This window comes from Rhinolophus sinicus, chromosome 3, assembly GCF_057876585.1.
Source record: "Rhinolophus sinicus isolate RSI-liver-muscle chromosome 3, RSI-T2T, whole genome shotgun sequence".
In the NCBI taxonomy this organism is placed as follows: Eukaryota; Metazoa; Chordata; class Mammalia; order Chiroptera; family Rhinolophidae; genus Rhinolophus; species Rhinolophus sinicus.
Genome location: NC_142503.1, coordinates 20672447 through 20686395, shown reverse-complemented (window position 1 = coordinate 20686395; position 13949 = coordinate 20672447). Strand labels below are relative to the sequence as shown.

The following is a 13949-nucleotide window of genomic DNA, read 5'->3' as shown; positions in this document are numbered from 1 at the left end:
GTTTTACATAGTTTTTTCAGGATTACTGTATTCATTCCATTATCTTCGTTGGCTACTTTTAATTTCCCTTTTCCATGAAGTTATCAGTTTTACCGCATTTGAAATCTGCACCGCATCATTCAAATCCAGTGTACCTGGAGTTTTGTTTTTTGGCAGTTGTGTTGTGTACTCAGCGTTATAGCATACCTTTGAAATGATCTCAGAAGTTTCACACATTAAATGTATTTTGTGATCTTTCTGATAAGATAACAGACGTTAGAAAGAATTCATAAAGGATGTAAAACCATTTGGATGTGGCTTGAGATTACCCAAATATTTATGATTTTTAGCTACGATTAGCACTAAAAAACAATGATCAGATTGAAATAGTTAACTTTTCACCAATAAAAGTTTGTTTATTTTATCATACTTGGAATATGCACACTTTCAAATTGTTTAAAAATATTTTACACTTCATGTTTAGACTGCAGATACTATTTATAATGCTTTGGGGAAAATATATATAAATCAGTGTTACAATTAAAAAGTGTTTCTATTTCAAAAGCTTTCTGTATTTGTCAGGTTAGCAAATCAAAAACTTACTCCTTTAATTTTCTTGCTGTTTTTACTTTCCTCTGTCTGAGCAATAAGTACATGGTTTTTCGTGGAGTTACATATTAGCAATAACAACGAAATTACACTTTAGCATAATTAATCTTTCCTTTCCCTTTCAGGACTCTGCAGACTGTGGGGCCATCCCATGCTAGAACCTACACTGTGGCTGTTTACTTCAAGGGAGAAAGAATAGGCTGTGGGAAAGGACCAAGGTATGAGAAGAAGAAACTTTTAATGTCTTTAAATGGACGTCCCCTGTGTCCGAGAAATCCCTCCTTGGTATTTCCCAGTCCGCAGTCTGTCTTTTTTAACTTAGAGTATAGAATGTTCGAGGGTAATAGCAAAGTGAATTCCAAGGATCAGTGCCCACTCCAAGCCCAGCCCCAAATGTGAGAATCGGCCTTGGGTAGTGAGTATGCTATCGCACAAGAGGCTTTGGCTACCTTAAGGAAACCACATTACCTGGTGCACAGGTAAGGGCTGTCCAGATTTAGTTACCCGGCAGAGTACCCAGCATTGCTGCAAGCATTTTATGAAACACTTTGTACGTGCAACAGCCTTTAGACATTTGGTCTTTTATCGATACTCACTTGAGCTTTGTTGGACATGCTAGTATCTTCAGGTAAAAAGAATTATATCTGTTGTCACCTTTCTTTGAACCCTCTAATCTATATTTTAAACGGAGAAATTATTGGAAGTCTGTCTATACATATATTTTTTACTCTTTACCTGTTTAAAGTTTACACTGAGGATATTCAAATTTAAATATGAAATACTTCAAATGTAATATAAATGGAAGGCATTTTATTGCAGTATTAAAAGTGTGGAACGATTAACTTAAATAGGCTTTGTGCAAATAAATGACATTTCTGCATGCCCTTGGGTATATTCCTATCTCTGCAATTCGGTATGTGACAGTAGAAGTAATCAGATAAAATTTTATGTACCAAACATGAAAATCAGTCTGAATAATTTGTAGCCATACCATTTGTTTTTGAAAAAAAATCTTTAAATTAAAGTGTATCTTACCTTTATTTTATTTAATAGCATTCAGCAAGCGGAAATGGGAGCAGCAATGGATGCGCTTGAAAAATGTAAGCCTATCTCTTTTTCTATAATTATATGTTCATAATGTAATGAGTGTTTTATGGAAAGAAAATGGAAAATAGAAAAATGGTAAGTACTGATAAAATGTGATATTCTTTTCTTCATAATTATTCTTCACACAGAGTTTAGTAGAATGTGAGACATGTATAAAATGGGTTTATAATTAAAAAAAAAAAAAAAAGTATTCCCGAATGCTTTTTGCTGTTCATTTTCCTTTCGTGCGTGGCGTCACACTCTCAGCCCAAGTAATCCATGTGAACCACTTAGTGTATTCGTCTCCATATATTTCTAAAATGTATTTCATCAGTTTCTACTATCTTACGCATGCAAAGGTTTCTTTCTCTTTGGTTTTTGGCCATTGTTTTATTAAAATGGGATAATATTTATACTTCTGTGCATCTTTTCTTGCTCCTCTTCTTTAACATTCCAGGCAGCCTTGCAGGTCATAGTGGCTTCAATTCATTCTTTCTTAATGGCTGCGTAATAGGTCATGCTGTGCATGTGTTGTATTTTAGTCTGCTTTTTAAAAATTATTGGTGGGCATTTTGTTCCTGGTTTTTTATCACTGCCAACAGTAAATGTCTGTATAGTGGTGCTTTTAGTTCTGTGGGATAGAGTCCCAAGAATGGGATGGCTGGGCTGAAGAAACCCCAATTACGTAATTGACCATGTACGGAACTGCAGTCTTTCTTAAAGGCTTAAGTGCAAGGGATTGTTCTTCTGAGGTGTATCGTGCTGCACAGCAGAATCTGTGGGCAAAACATGACAGAGCAATTCGATTATGCTTCAAGTACCAGCTACATGTGGGAGAGAGCAAGGTGCCGGCAGGTGAATGAGAAGAGGTTCAGGCCCCTCAGCCATGGGGCAGATTCCAGGGAGGACCAGAGGGCCAAGAGCCAGGTGCACTCGCAGACCACAGAGTCCTGGGGGCAGGGTCAGGAGGAGGAGTCAGTGGGGGCAGAAGCTAGCCCTACCCAGCGTCGCGGTCTGTGGGATCTTCACCGAGATTTTTCAGTTGACTCTGTTGGGGAACTTTGTCATCTGTTATATATAAATGCACAATCACATACTGAAATAAAAGCGTGATTCCATTTTCTGCTATAAGAGTGTTAAAGGTTATCTTTACACAGGTTTTTGTTTGTTTGCTTTCAATGATAAAAGCGTACTGGAGTGGTAGCCTGTTCTGAGACTGACCCCCTCATACATGCTGATAGGAAGGAACCATTTAAAAGGCTGGAAAGTGCTTTGGCCGCATGTATCCGGTCCTAAAAGAGGTTCATTCTCTTGATCCAGAGATTGCATTTCTAGGAGTCAAACCTAAGGAAGTAATTGGAGTTATGAACTAAAAATCACATGCCATGGTAATTGTGACAACTTGATTTGAAATAGCCAAAAAAGAAATCTGTAAATCAAACTGCATGTTTAATAGTAGGGAAATGTTTAAATAAATCATGGTAGATCCCAGGGATTGTCAAACATTTTCTGTAAAGATAGTAAATGCTTAGGAGTTGCAAGCCATACAGTTTCTGTCAACGGTGTCTCAACTCTGCCATGGCCGCCCAGCGGCCTGGACAGTAGCATATAAGTGGGTATCTGTGCGCCAGTAATGCCTTATTTACCGAAGTGTGGGGAGCGCTGTATTTGGCCTACAGGCAATAGTTTACCAACCCTTGTTTTATCCAAACGTTGTAGTATTTTGCAGCCATTAAAGTATTTTTGAAAGGTAATGATACAGCAATATGCTTATACTAGAATAAGTGAAAAAAAAGTGTACCTGTAAAACATACTTATACTGTACTCTCGCAGTGTAAGGGAGTGGGGGATGATTTTAAGTGTGTATCGTGTAATGTATATAATACACATTTGCATTATGTATATATGTGTGATTATTTTAATGCAGATTAAAATTTACAGTAGAATTTACTGAGGAAGGTAGGGTTTGTTTGAGAAACTTGCTTTACAGCTAACTTTTTGGGATTTGTTTGATGTATTTTTTTTTAAGTACTTATAATACTTGAAACCTGTGATTTATATAATACAAAAGGAATCAGTTTAGTTTCATTTGGACGATAGGATTTTATTACTGTTTTATGTCTAAAATATAGGTGCCATTATATTCCTCTTGTGTTTAAAATTAATCAGTGACTGTCAGACAGGCAAGCTCTTCACTGATTCACCACCTGCTTTTCGGATACTTGCCTGTCCCTTCTCTCATCTGGGGTGAGGATGGGATGCTGTATAAAGTGGGGCAGGGACTCTAGGAATATGCTGAATATTTATAGCCACTTTTATTATGCTTCAACCTTAGCAAAAACAAAAGGCTTTCCCCCAGGCATGCTATGTTCTCCCCCATCTCTGATTCTTCATATGTTTAAATATGAAGTAGCACCTCTTATATATGTATATATAACAGCCCCCTTCCTGGCTTGGCAGCACAGCAGCATTTTTCCTGTGTGACTGGACAACTTGTGTCGCTCTCATTCATGCTTGCATTCTGTTGTGACATTTGTGGTTGAAGTATGTGTTTGTTGACAAAGTGTGTCCAATGACTATTTTTTGTTCCATACTCGATTTCTGACTCCATTGCTGCACTTGTTACAGACCATAGATGGATTGTAAAATTTTAAAATCTTAATCAGAATTTCCACTCTGTCAACACTCTTGTACAAGGTCAAATGTCAAACTAAATAATAGCTTAAACTATGCCATTGAGCGACGTGTGTCCTGTAACCAAATAAAAGTGCTTTATTGGAGTTGCTGTTGCCGATACAGCTCTGGGCTTCTCATGGTAAACTTTAAAACTAGAATTATCATATATAGTGACTTAGAATGCAGCCTCCTTTTGTCTGATCTTTTTTAGCACCTTTCAGAAACTTTATTTCTTGGTAAATAATTGTGTGATAATATTATTATTGTTACTATTATTATTTTTTTATCATTGCTAAATGTGATTATCTTTTTTTTCCATTTTTTTATTAGTTTCAGGTGTACAAAACAATGTAATGGTTAGACATTTATCATTTATATCCCTCACACAGTGACCACCACCCTTTCCCCATCCACTATCCCTCTGACATCGCACACAGCCATCACATTTCCACTGTCTCTATTCCTAATGCTGTACTCCGCTTCTTGTAAATATATATATACATATATATATACACGTATATATACACACACACACACATATATATATATATATATATATATATATATATATATATATATATATCTATCTACGTAAATATATACGTATATATATAATTATAAAATTGTAGTTGACATTCATTATTGTTCAGCTTCAGCTTCAGGTGTACAGTGCAGTGATCAGGCATCTACAGCATCCCTGAGGGGGTCTCCCTAATGAGACAAGTGTCCATCGGATATCCTACAAAATCTTTACAACATTATTGATAATATTCCCCAAACTGACTTTCGTATCCCCGTGGCCATCTTGTGGTTACCGACTGTGCTTTCTAATCCCCTCACCTTCCCCCTCATTCCCAGCCACCCTCCCATCTAGCAACGTTCAGTTTTTCCTCTATGTCTCTGAGGCTGTTTCTGATTAGTTCATTCATTGTGTGATAATGTTATTATTTGTTTGAAGTTTTTGTTTGAACTCCATTTTACAATACCCTTTGCTCTCTCCCTGAAAATCACGTCTTGCTAGGAGAACTATGTTAAAATGCCTGCCTGGAATCATTCTGAAGCCTCATGTCTTTCTGTTAACATTCCTGTATGTCTTGCTGCCTTTTATACTCAAGGTCACACCATACATTGAAATCTAGAATCAGGGGTGCTGATCCAGCCCTCCAATGTGTTTCTGCATGATAAAAGAATAAGGGAAGAAAACCAACAATTTTTTTTCTCTCACTTTACAAAATACAGCTATATGTATTTTATATGAATATGTGTTTGTTTGTGTATATGTTTGGTTTGCATCATTCTTTGCACTAGTGACTGTCCTTTATTAAGTATAAAATATATCTCCTCGTGTCAGATAACTTCCCTCAGATGGCCCATCAGAAGCGGTTCATTGAACGGAAATACAGACAAGAGTTAAAAGAAATGAGGTGGGAAAGAGAGCACCAAGAGAAAGAGCCAGATGAGACTGAAGACATAAAGAAATAAAGGAGGACACGGAAGTGGTAGCGTATTTACTTGCTTAATAACTGTGACTGTTGCCCGTGGAGACCTAGCCTAGTTTTCCTACAGACAATGAATGAAGCGTGCCTGTTGAAATAAAACACAAAGTCAAATTGCTATCCTTGTTTCACTGATCTAATATTCTGTTTTTAACTGGATGGTCTTTATTACCAAGTGTTTGATTTCTCTTCTATTTAATGGAAAACTTCCCTTTATTGGATGTGCATATTCCCTTCATTTTTTTTCTTTAAACAATAAAATTTTAAAAATTTATTCTATGTGGAGTAGATCTTATTTTTCTATCGCTGTCTGAGATTATGATTCCAGACTTTCAGCAGACCAGTGAAAAATTCACTTTACCAGCCATTTGAACTACTCTTTACTAACAGCTATACTTTTGAAGTCTCTGGATTATTAACTAGGTTTTACAGCTTTCATCTGGATGTTTATCAAGTTCTCAGCTGCAAATACGGAACTTATCCCTCTCTAAGCAGTGAATTTTTTGTAGATGGAATCTCTTTAACATTTAACTGACTAATGGGAGGGGGAACTATTGATATTTGAGTTACATATTTTCTTTGAATCATTAGAATAGGGGAGAAATCATGATTCTATGCCACATGACACTTTAAATCACGTTCTCACCCTGGGGTCAGTGGACTCTTTACGAAGTTTATGGACAGATTTCAGGGAAATCTCAGAACCTCCTGAAATTGTATTCAATTTTATGTGTGTGTTTAGGTTTTGGGAGGGGGTGGGGAGCTGGAAGAGAGGTTTATAGCTTTTGTCAGTTCAAAGTGGTCCTGCGACAAAGAGCTAACATTACAGTGAAAGATATGACATTTTTTTAAAAAGTGTTATTTGAAACTGAACACTCCTGGGTTATTAATAAAAGCAGACTTTTTTTTTTTTAAAATGAATGTGCTTTCATTCATTATTTTAACAAATACATAGTGAGTGCCTGCTATGTATCAGGCACTGTTCTAGGCTCTGGGGCTAGAGCAGTGAACAAAACTCCCTGCCCTCAGGAAGTGGAGTGCGTGTGCCAGTGCAGGAATACACACAATAGACAAGGAAGGAAAACATTTGTTAAGTCACATGGTGAGCTAGGTGATGGCCAAAAATAAAGCAGGGAAGCAGGATGGGTGCAGTTTTCAATCAGATGGTTGGGCAGATCTCCCTGAAAGGACATCATTTGATTTAAGATGGGGAGGTGAGAGAGTGAGCTATTCGGGTATCCGAAGGGTTTCTTATTTGTATAACAATTAAATGTTACGTGCACATTGTTAAAATTTTGGAGAATATGTTGCTTTTTAGCAAGAGAAAGAAACAAATGTTACTTTGGAAATGTGGAGAAAGTAGAAAGCATAAGCAGTAAAATAAATCACGTATGGTTTCATCACCCAGAGATTTTTTTCTATTTTGTATGTTGTTGGATCTGAGTATATACCCACACGTACTCACATGCACTCAAGTATGCCTTAACGATAGGGTACCATACATATGGTTTCTATTTCCTTTCATTTTTAACTTGTATTTTTCAATATATCTTGCATATCTCTCAGTGTTGAATCCACATTTACATTGATGGCTACATACTATGGCTACATACTAATACATATCTTACATGTCAGTTATGGATAGTCTATAATTTATTAACTTATGAAAGATGTGTAGGTTGTAAGCAGTGTGTTGCTGTCATAGACGATGCTGTCATATACATCGTTAAGGGTCACCATGCACGTGCGTGCATACACACACCACACACACACACACACACACACACTCACTCACTAGAGAGAAGAGTGAGAGAGAGGACCTCTCTAGGGTTTCTTAATTTGTTAATTATAAAGATATGAGATGGTACCTGTAAGAAAAGGTTGTCCCCACCTCCCCACAGATAGCAGGACTAGAAGGGAAAGAGTGCGGGATCCATCCAGTGTCTTTGAAAATGTTATGAGCAAAGACAAAAAAGCAAGGGAAAGTAAACGTTTTAAACCAGGAATTTCATGAGTCTTGCATGTGCATCAAAACAATGCCAAAGCCAGCATTCTCAGGACTTTGCATTGGGCTTTGACTTTTCCTCTCTTAAGTATTCTGGCCCTTTTATGGTTCTTTGTCCATTTTAATGGCTCTTGAAACCTGGAGAAATTAAGTCCATAAGACACTAGAGAACCTCTTGCATTGAGTCCCTCAAACACAACGTCAGAGCCCACTGGCTCTATAGAGTAATTATGACGCCAGCATCCAAATTGTATAACCAGCCACATAGGCAGCTCAGCAGGCCACTGTGACTGCAGTTTCCACCCGGCCTCTCATCCAACCCAACATTCCAGTTCTGATCACGAGAAGTGCCAGCGAGACTGTAAACTCATACATTGATTCGACTGTGCTAAATGCTGTTATTCTTGGAGGCTGAATATGAAGGCTCCTTCTCACAAGTCACTTGAGGTCTATTTGGGGAGACAGTTAAATGACGGTGCAGCTACAGACAAAGGGCCTCTGAATGAGACTGGGCGGGGAGGGATGGAAAGTAGGCCGACTGGGAAGGTTTCACAGATTAATACCTGAGTTAACTGAACCTTGAAGATGAGACTGAGTTTGCAAGATGGGGAAGGACATCATTTCCTTCCAAGGGAGCACGAGGATTAGGTGGCAAGAATATGGGTTAGGAGCCTATGGTGGTATTCCACGGGAGATGTGATGAAGGCTTGAAACAAGGAGTTGGGTGGGAGTGGGGGTGCTGGCATAGAACAGATTTGAAAGATGCATAGGAGGTAGAACCTACAGGGCATGGAGCAGGGCAGGACGCTGTTGACGTTTTGGGCCAGATCTTGCTTTGTTGGGGACAGGAGGGACAGTCCTGTGCATTGTAGGATGTGTAGTTGCATTCCTAGCCTCTGCACACTAAACTCGTAGCATCCCTTCCCCCAGTTGTGACCACTGAAAGTGTCTCCAGACTTTGCAAAATCACCCCTGGTAGAGAACCCCTAGTTGAGAAACGCTTTTAAAATATATGAAATAAAGCAAATTCTTACTGAATTCGGGGCTTGGAGAACATTCATTCTAAGATTCGTTAATATTTGCAGTATCTACTAAATCCTGGGCATGGAAGAGTAAAGGCCCAGAAGAGTCCTTTTCCTCAAGGAGCTCACTATTGAGAAAATGAAATGCATACGTCTGTGTACACGAAGGTGCCATCTGGAGGGTGAGAGAGGGAGAGAGTCACTCCTGAGGGAACGGTGGGAATGAGAGGAAACTGAACCTCCGTGAGAAATGATGTAAGTTCCCCTGGTGTCTGACTCTGTTTCCTGTGACAAAAAGTCTTATTCAAGTCACATATTTGCTGTCTACAAGATCATTATGACACCTAATAAAATGATCAAAACTCCTTAATAACTTCTAATAACCAGCCCATAGTTGAATGTACTGCTGGTTTGTCCAAGTAATAATTCAAACAGGATCCATACATTGCTTTTGGTTTTTATGTCTCACGGCACTTTTAATCTAGAACATTCCTCCACTTCTCCCTCATTTTCCCTAATAAGTTGATTTCCAATCCAGTCAGTCTTTCCGGAGAATTTCCCACATTCTGGATATGATGCATTGCTTTCTTGTGGTGTCATTACTATTCATCCTCTGTATTAGATCTAAAGACGTGATTTTAGATTTAGGTTCAAAATTTGTGGCAAATGTATATTTCAGGGTTTCTTTCCCCTCCCCACCGCAAGTAAGAGTTATTTCAACAGTGCCAGTTCTCACATCCTTGTGCATGGTTGTGATGGTTAATTCTATGTGTCGTCTTGGCTGGGCAAGAAATGTTGTTTTGAGCAGCTAAGTTTGTGATCGTTTGTTATGCATCAATAGAACTCAAATGCATTTCCATTCTCTTTCTAAACAGTTTATCTCATCGTGTTGCTGTCCTATTTAAACTGTTTCATGAATTCCCCATTGCCTATAGGATAAAGCCCGAATTCCTTATAAGGGCATGACATTCCCTCACAACTGGACATCTGCCTCTTCTGCTGGCCCCTACCCCTCACACAGCACTCCAGCCTTACACAACAGGTTACAGATATTTGAACACATTCTCCTTTCTCTCTGCTCCAGGACTTTGCACTGCTTGAACTAGGCCAGCTCCTTGCTAATGATCTCTTACTTATTTTGGGGGCCTCAGCTCGGAAACTGTCTCCTGCAAGTCAGGACTTAAATTTAGGCTACGTGTATATCCTTGGGCTCTTTCCTGACACATTAGTGATACTGTATTGTTACTGTACCTTGATTCACCCATCTCGCCCCCTAGACTAAGCTCCTGGTGGGCACGACCATCATCTTTGTCCCAGGGACTCTTGGTGGGCTCCCCGTCACTGCCAGCTGAGTAAACATGACCAGGCTGCGCCTGGCCATCCTTCCACAAGCTTCAGGGGCCCTAAAGCAGAACTCCCAGCGTGCTCCCAGCACCCCTGCTGCGGGAATCAGGCTACGGCGAAGAGAATGGATGACCCATTGGCGGCTGGAGCATCTGCATCCTCTCGCATGTCCTGCGCTTGGACTTGGTTTGGAACAAGATGCTGTAATAGGACAGCACGAGCCCAGTGGGATCCAGCGGGAAGCAGTTCTGCTTGTCTCCCCGGAAGCTGTGGCTCACACCTCTCAGAGGTAGGGAGCTCATGTAAACGGACCAGCAGCAAAGTATCGCTCCAGGAGCTTTATTCTAGAAGATGAGATCGAGCCACAGAAGCCCAAGGAAAGGCTTCGTCATCAGTGACGCCACCAATGGGTGATTTGGGACAGGCTTTGCTCAATGGCCTCAGTCTCCAGCAGCAACTCCCTCTCCAAATTCCTTGCTATGGACACATGATCTTTATTCAATTTCATATCATTGTATTATATAAACAGCCTCGAGTTGCCACCTCCAACTAGATTGCTGCTTCTATTTAGAAATTGGGAGCTGCTGTAAGTAAGTAAGGGCAGAACCCCCAGTTCTCTCCCAAGATCACCCCAACTCGACTTTCCATCTGTCTTGCACCGTCAGTGGACCCAGAGATACCCCTCTGAAGAGATCTCCCTTTGAAATCTGCCACAAACCTAGCTGTGAATGAACATAGCCATCTTATCACCCACATAGCTGCTTCTGAAAGTTTTCTTTCATTTCTGCTGAAATGTTTTTCAGGTTAAGGAAGAAGTTTTAAATTAAGTTTCAGGGGAAAAAAACCCCCACAAAAAAACAAACCACAGCTAGCTAACCATTTGTATGCTGCATATTAATTCATCACGATTGGAAACTCTGATAAAACAACTCATAATGAAAATGCAGCAAGCCCCTTAACTGTAGCGATTCTAATGCTCACCTCTATTATTCCAATAATAGGGGTCTCAAATGCAGCTGTTGAGAACAGTGGCTGCCCCTGACTAGAATTCAACCAGAAAGATCAAGAGAGAGCCCTAATTGCCTTTCTTCTCAGATCAAACAATTGACTTAATTCTCCAGGCCTACACACCGCAATATGTTTGAGGAGATTCAAATAGGTTACTACAGAGGATTAAGGTTTTCTCTGCAGATTATACTTTTATGCCCTGCAGTTCATTGCTTGAAGTGTTAAGTAGTTTTGTCAAAATAATCAGAGCTGGAAGGATTTTTAGAAACTTACAAATCACACGCTCTTGCTGAGTAACACAAGGGAGGTCTGTCCCTCCCCCCGCCCCCCCCTTTTTAAAAAGAAAGTTAATGGTTGAGGCTTGGAAGTGGGGAGAAATTAACCATGTTAAAGATTAGTTGGAAATTTCAAGAGCTATCTCAGATAAGAGAAATAAAAGTGTGGCAGTTTATTGTGTTTTGCCTCTTAAAAATTGTTTCACAAAATGATGCAGCTGAAGAAGCCACATAAAGAGAAGGGATTTTCTCGCGAATGCTTAACTGCCTGAGGAGAAAGTCCAGCGGGGCTGTGAAATCAGACCCTTGAGGCTTCTTGGTAGTGCTGTGCTAATCAGGGTTATTTTACTCACTAAGATTTCCTTTCTGCTTAAGTAACTTGGTGGCAAAATAAGCTTTCATTTTCTTACAATAACGTATTCCCCAGAAAGGGTGTTTGTCAGAAAGTCTACAGTGACATTCTGTCCTTGTTTCCTCAGGTGGCTCCGTTGTCCTCCCAGGTCCCCGTGGGAATGCGTTCAGCCTTGATCAGAGGGTGGGTTCCTTGGTGACTTCACCCAGGTCATTAACTGCACGGAGCTTGGGTGACTTGTACATCTTCTCTACTTCTTCAGTTCTCCCAGGTCCATCACTTTTAGCTGAGCTACGTTAAATAGCTTAATTGATGTCCTCACACCGTGCAGTGTACCTACCGTGTTTCCCTGAAAACAAGACCTCACCAGAAAATAAGCCCTAGCATGATTTTTCAGGAGGACATTCCCTGAACATAAGCCCTAATGCGTCTTTTGGAGCAAAAAATATAAGACTCGGTCTTATTTTCGGGGAAACATGGTAGCAAATGCCAGCTGCAGACTAGATAAAGCCTTGACAACGATTGGATAGCCGTGGGGTGCAAACACCCCTGGGACCACAGCAGTTTTGTTTTTGTCCAGCCTGACAACAGCCATAGTTTCTTCTGAGGTCACTCTTCTAGTGTTTTCAACTCTATGCACTGGGTCTGGCAGGTGCCAGGAAAAAACTTCCTCTTGCTTTGATCGCATCTTTTCCGGCATGGGCCTGGCTCCATTTTCCTCAGCCATGTCTCTGTCTCCCATGTGTGAGAAATCCATAGAGACAGCAGCACTTGCCAATGCTTCCCACCCTCCAACAGAGACGCTCTCAGCATCACCACACACCCCAGTGTTCCACACACCCCAGTGGGAAAACTCAGAGGTCATTTATAACCTCCTCCCCAAGGAGGCATCTTGCTGGTAACCTCACAGCAGTTAAGCAGGGAGTGTGGGGATGCAGGATTGGCCCGGACAAAGCGAAATTTCACAGGAAAGGAGAGAAACCAAAGGCCTGGGAGGAAGGCAAGCAAGGGAGACTGACATGGCCAGCTGTTTCTCAGAGGCTGGGAGCAACCAGGGTGGTGAGAGAGGAAGATGGGCAGCTGAACAGAGGAGGGCCAGGGGTGGGTGGGGAGGCGGAGAAGAGTCCAGTTTAGGGGCACCAAGTGCTATGTGGTCGGCATGGCAAACTCCCTTCTGTCTCCCTCGAGAGAGCATCGTCAGTATAACACCCACTGCTCAGTGATGGAAGAGAGCAATCGGATAGACACCGCTGCATCCAGTGCCCAGACTGCCCGTGGGGAGAAAGCTGAGACCACACAGGGCCTCATCACGTCTGGGTCACTGCTCCCAGGTCACTTCTCCTAGGGGACTGTGTTTTCCACTGCTAGCTTTCTACAGCTCTCTTCTCCTCTCTGTCACTTTTCCTTGTGTTTGGTCATTCCCCTCCTGATAGAGTCCTAAGTGGACGCTCTGCCCTTTCAGCCCCCAGCCTCAGCTCTCTCTGTGTATGGAACATCTATCCCTTAGTGTCTCACACAAATTCAGTCCATGGGTGGCATGGCCGCAGCATTCAGATCGATGAGGACCCCTGAGTGCCTTGGAACGAAAACTTTAATACAGGCATAGCAAACTTTTTGTGGAAAGGGCCAGGTAGCACATGTGTTAGGTTGTGTGGGCCAACAGGCACACTGGCACATACAGAGGTACTTAGAGAACAAGAGAGAAAACCAATTTTCACAAAATTTGTATTGGTGAAATTCAGTTTTATAGATGCTGAAATTTGAATTTCATGTCATTTTCACATACCACAAAATATACTTCTTTTGCTCCTGCTTTCAATTATTTAAAATTGTAAAAACCTTGCTTAGCTTGTGTATACCAATCGGTGGTGGGCTGGCTTTGGCCCCCTGGCTGTAGTTTGCCAACCCCTGTTTGAAGAATGAAAAGTGTCACTATATAGGAAGCCATACTCAAAATACCTGTTCTTCCTCTATCTCTGCAGACTTGATCATGATGATAAAACTCTGGTCATCAAAACCCTCAGTTTCAAAATCATTGCCTGTGATTCATGAGAGGTAGGCAAAATAACAGAGGTACAGAATTTTCTCCTCTTCTTC

The 13949-nt window shown here is 40.8% G+C and overlaps 1 protein-coding gene across 19 annotated transcripts in view; it reads left to right on the top strand.

The window, feature by feature from the left end:
* Positions 1-6120, top strand: part of DROSHA (drosha ribonuclease III) — a 112158-nt gene extending 106038 nt beyond the window's left edge. For all 19 annotated transcript variants that reach the window (XM_074329034.2, XM_074329035.2, XM_074329033.2 and 16 more), the window contains 3 exons: positions 714-806; positions 1642-1688; positions 5702-6120. In XM_074329034.2, coding sequence (XP_074185135.1) covers positions 714-806; positions 1642-1688; positions 5702-5832 — 271 coding nt within the window. In that variant the 3' untranslated portion in view covers positions 5833-6120. The remainder of the gene's footprint in view (positions 1-713; positions 807-1641; positions 1689-5701) is intronic.
* Positions 6121-13949: the final 7829 nt, after the last annotated feature.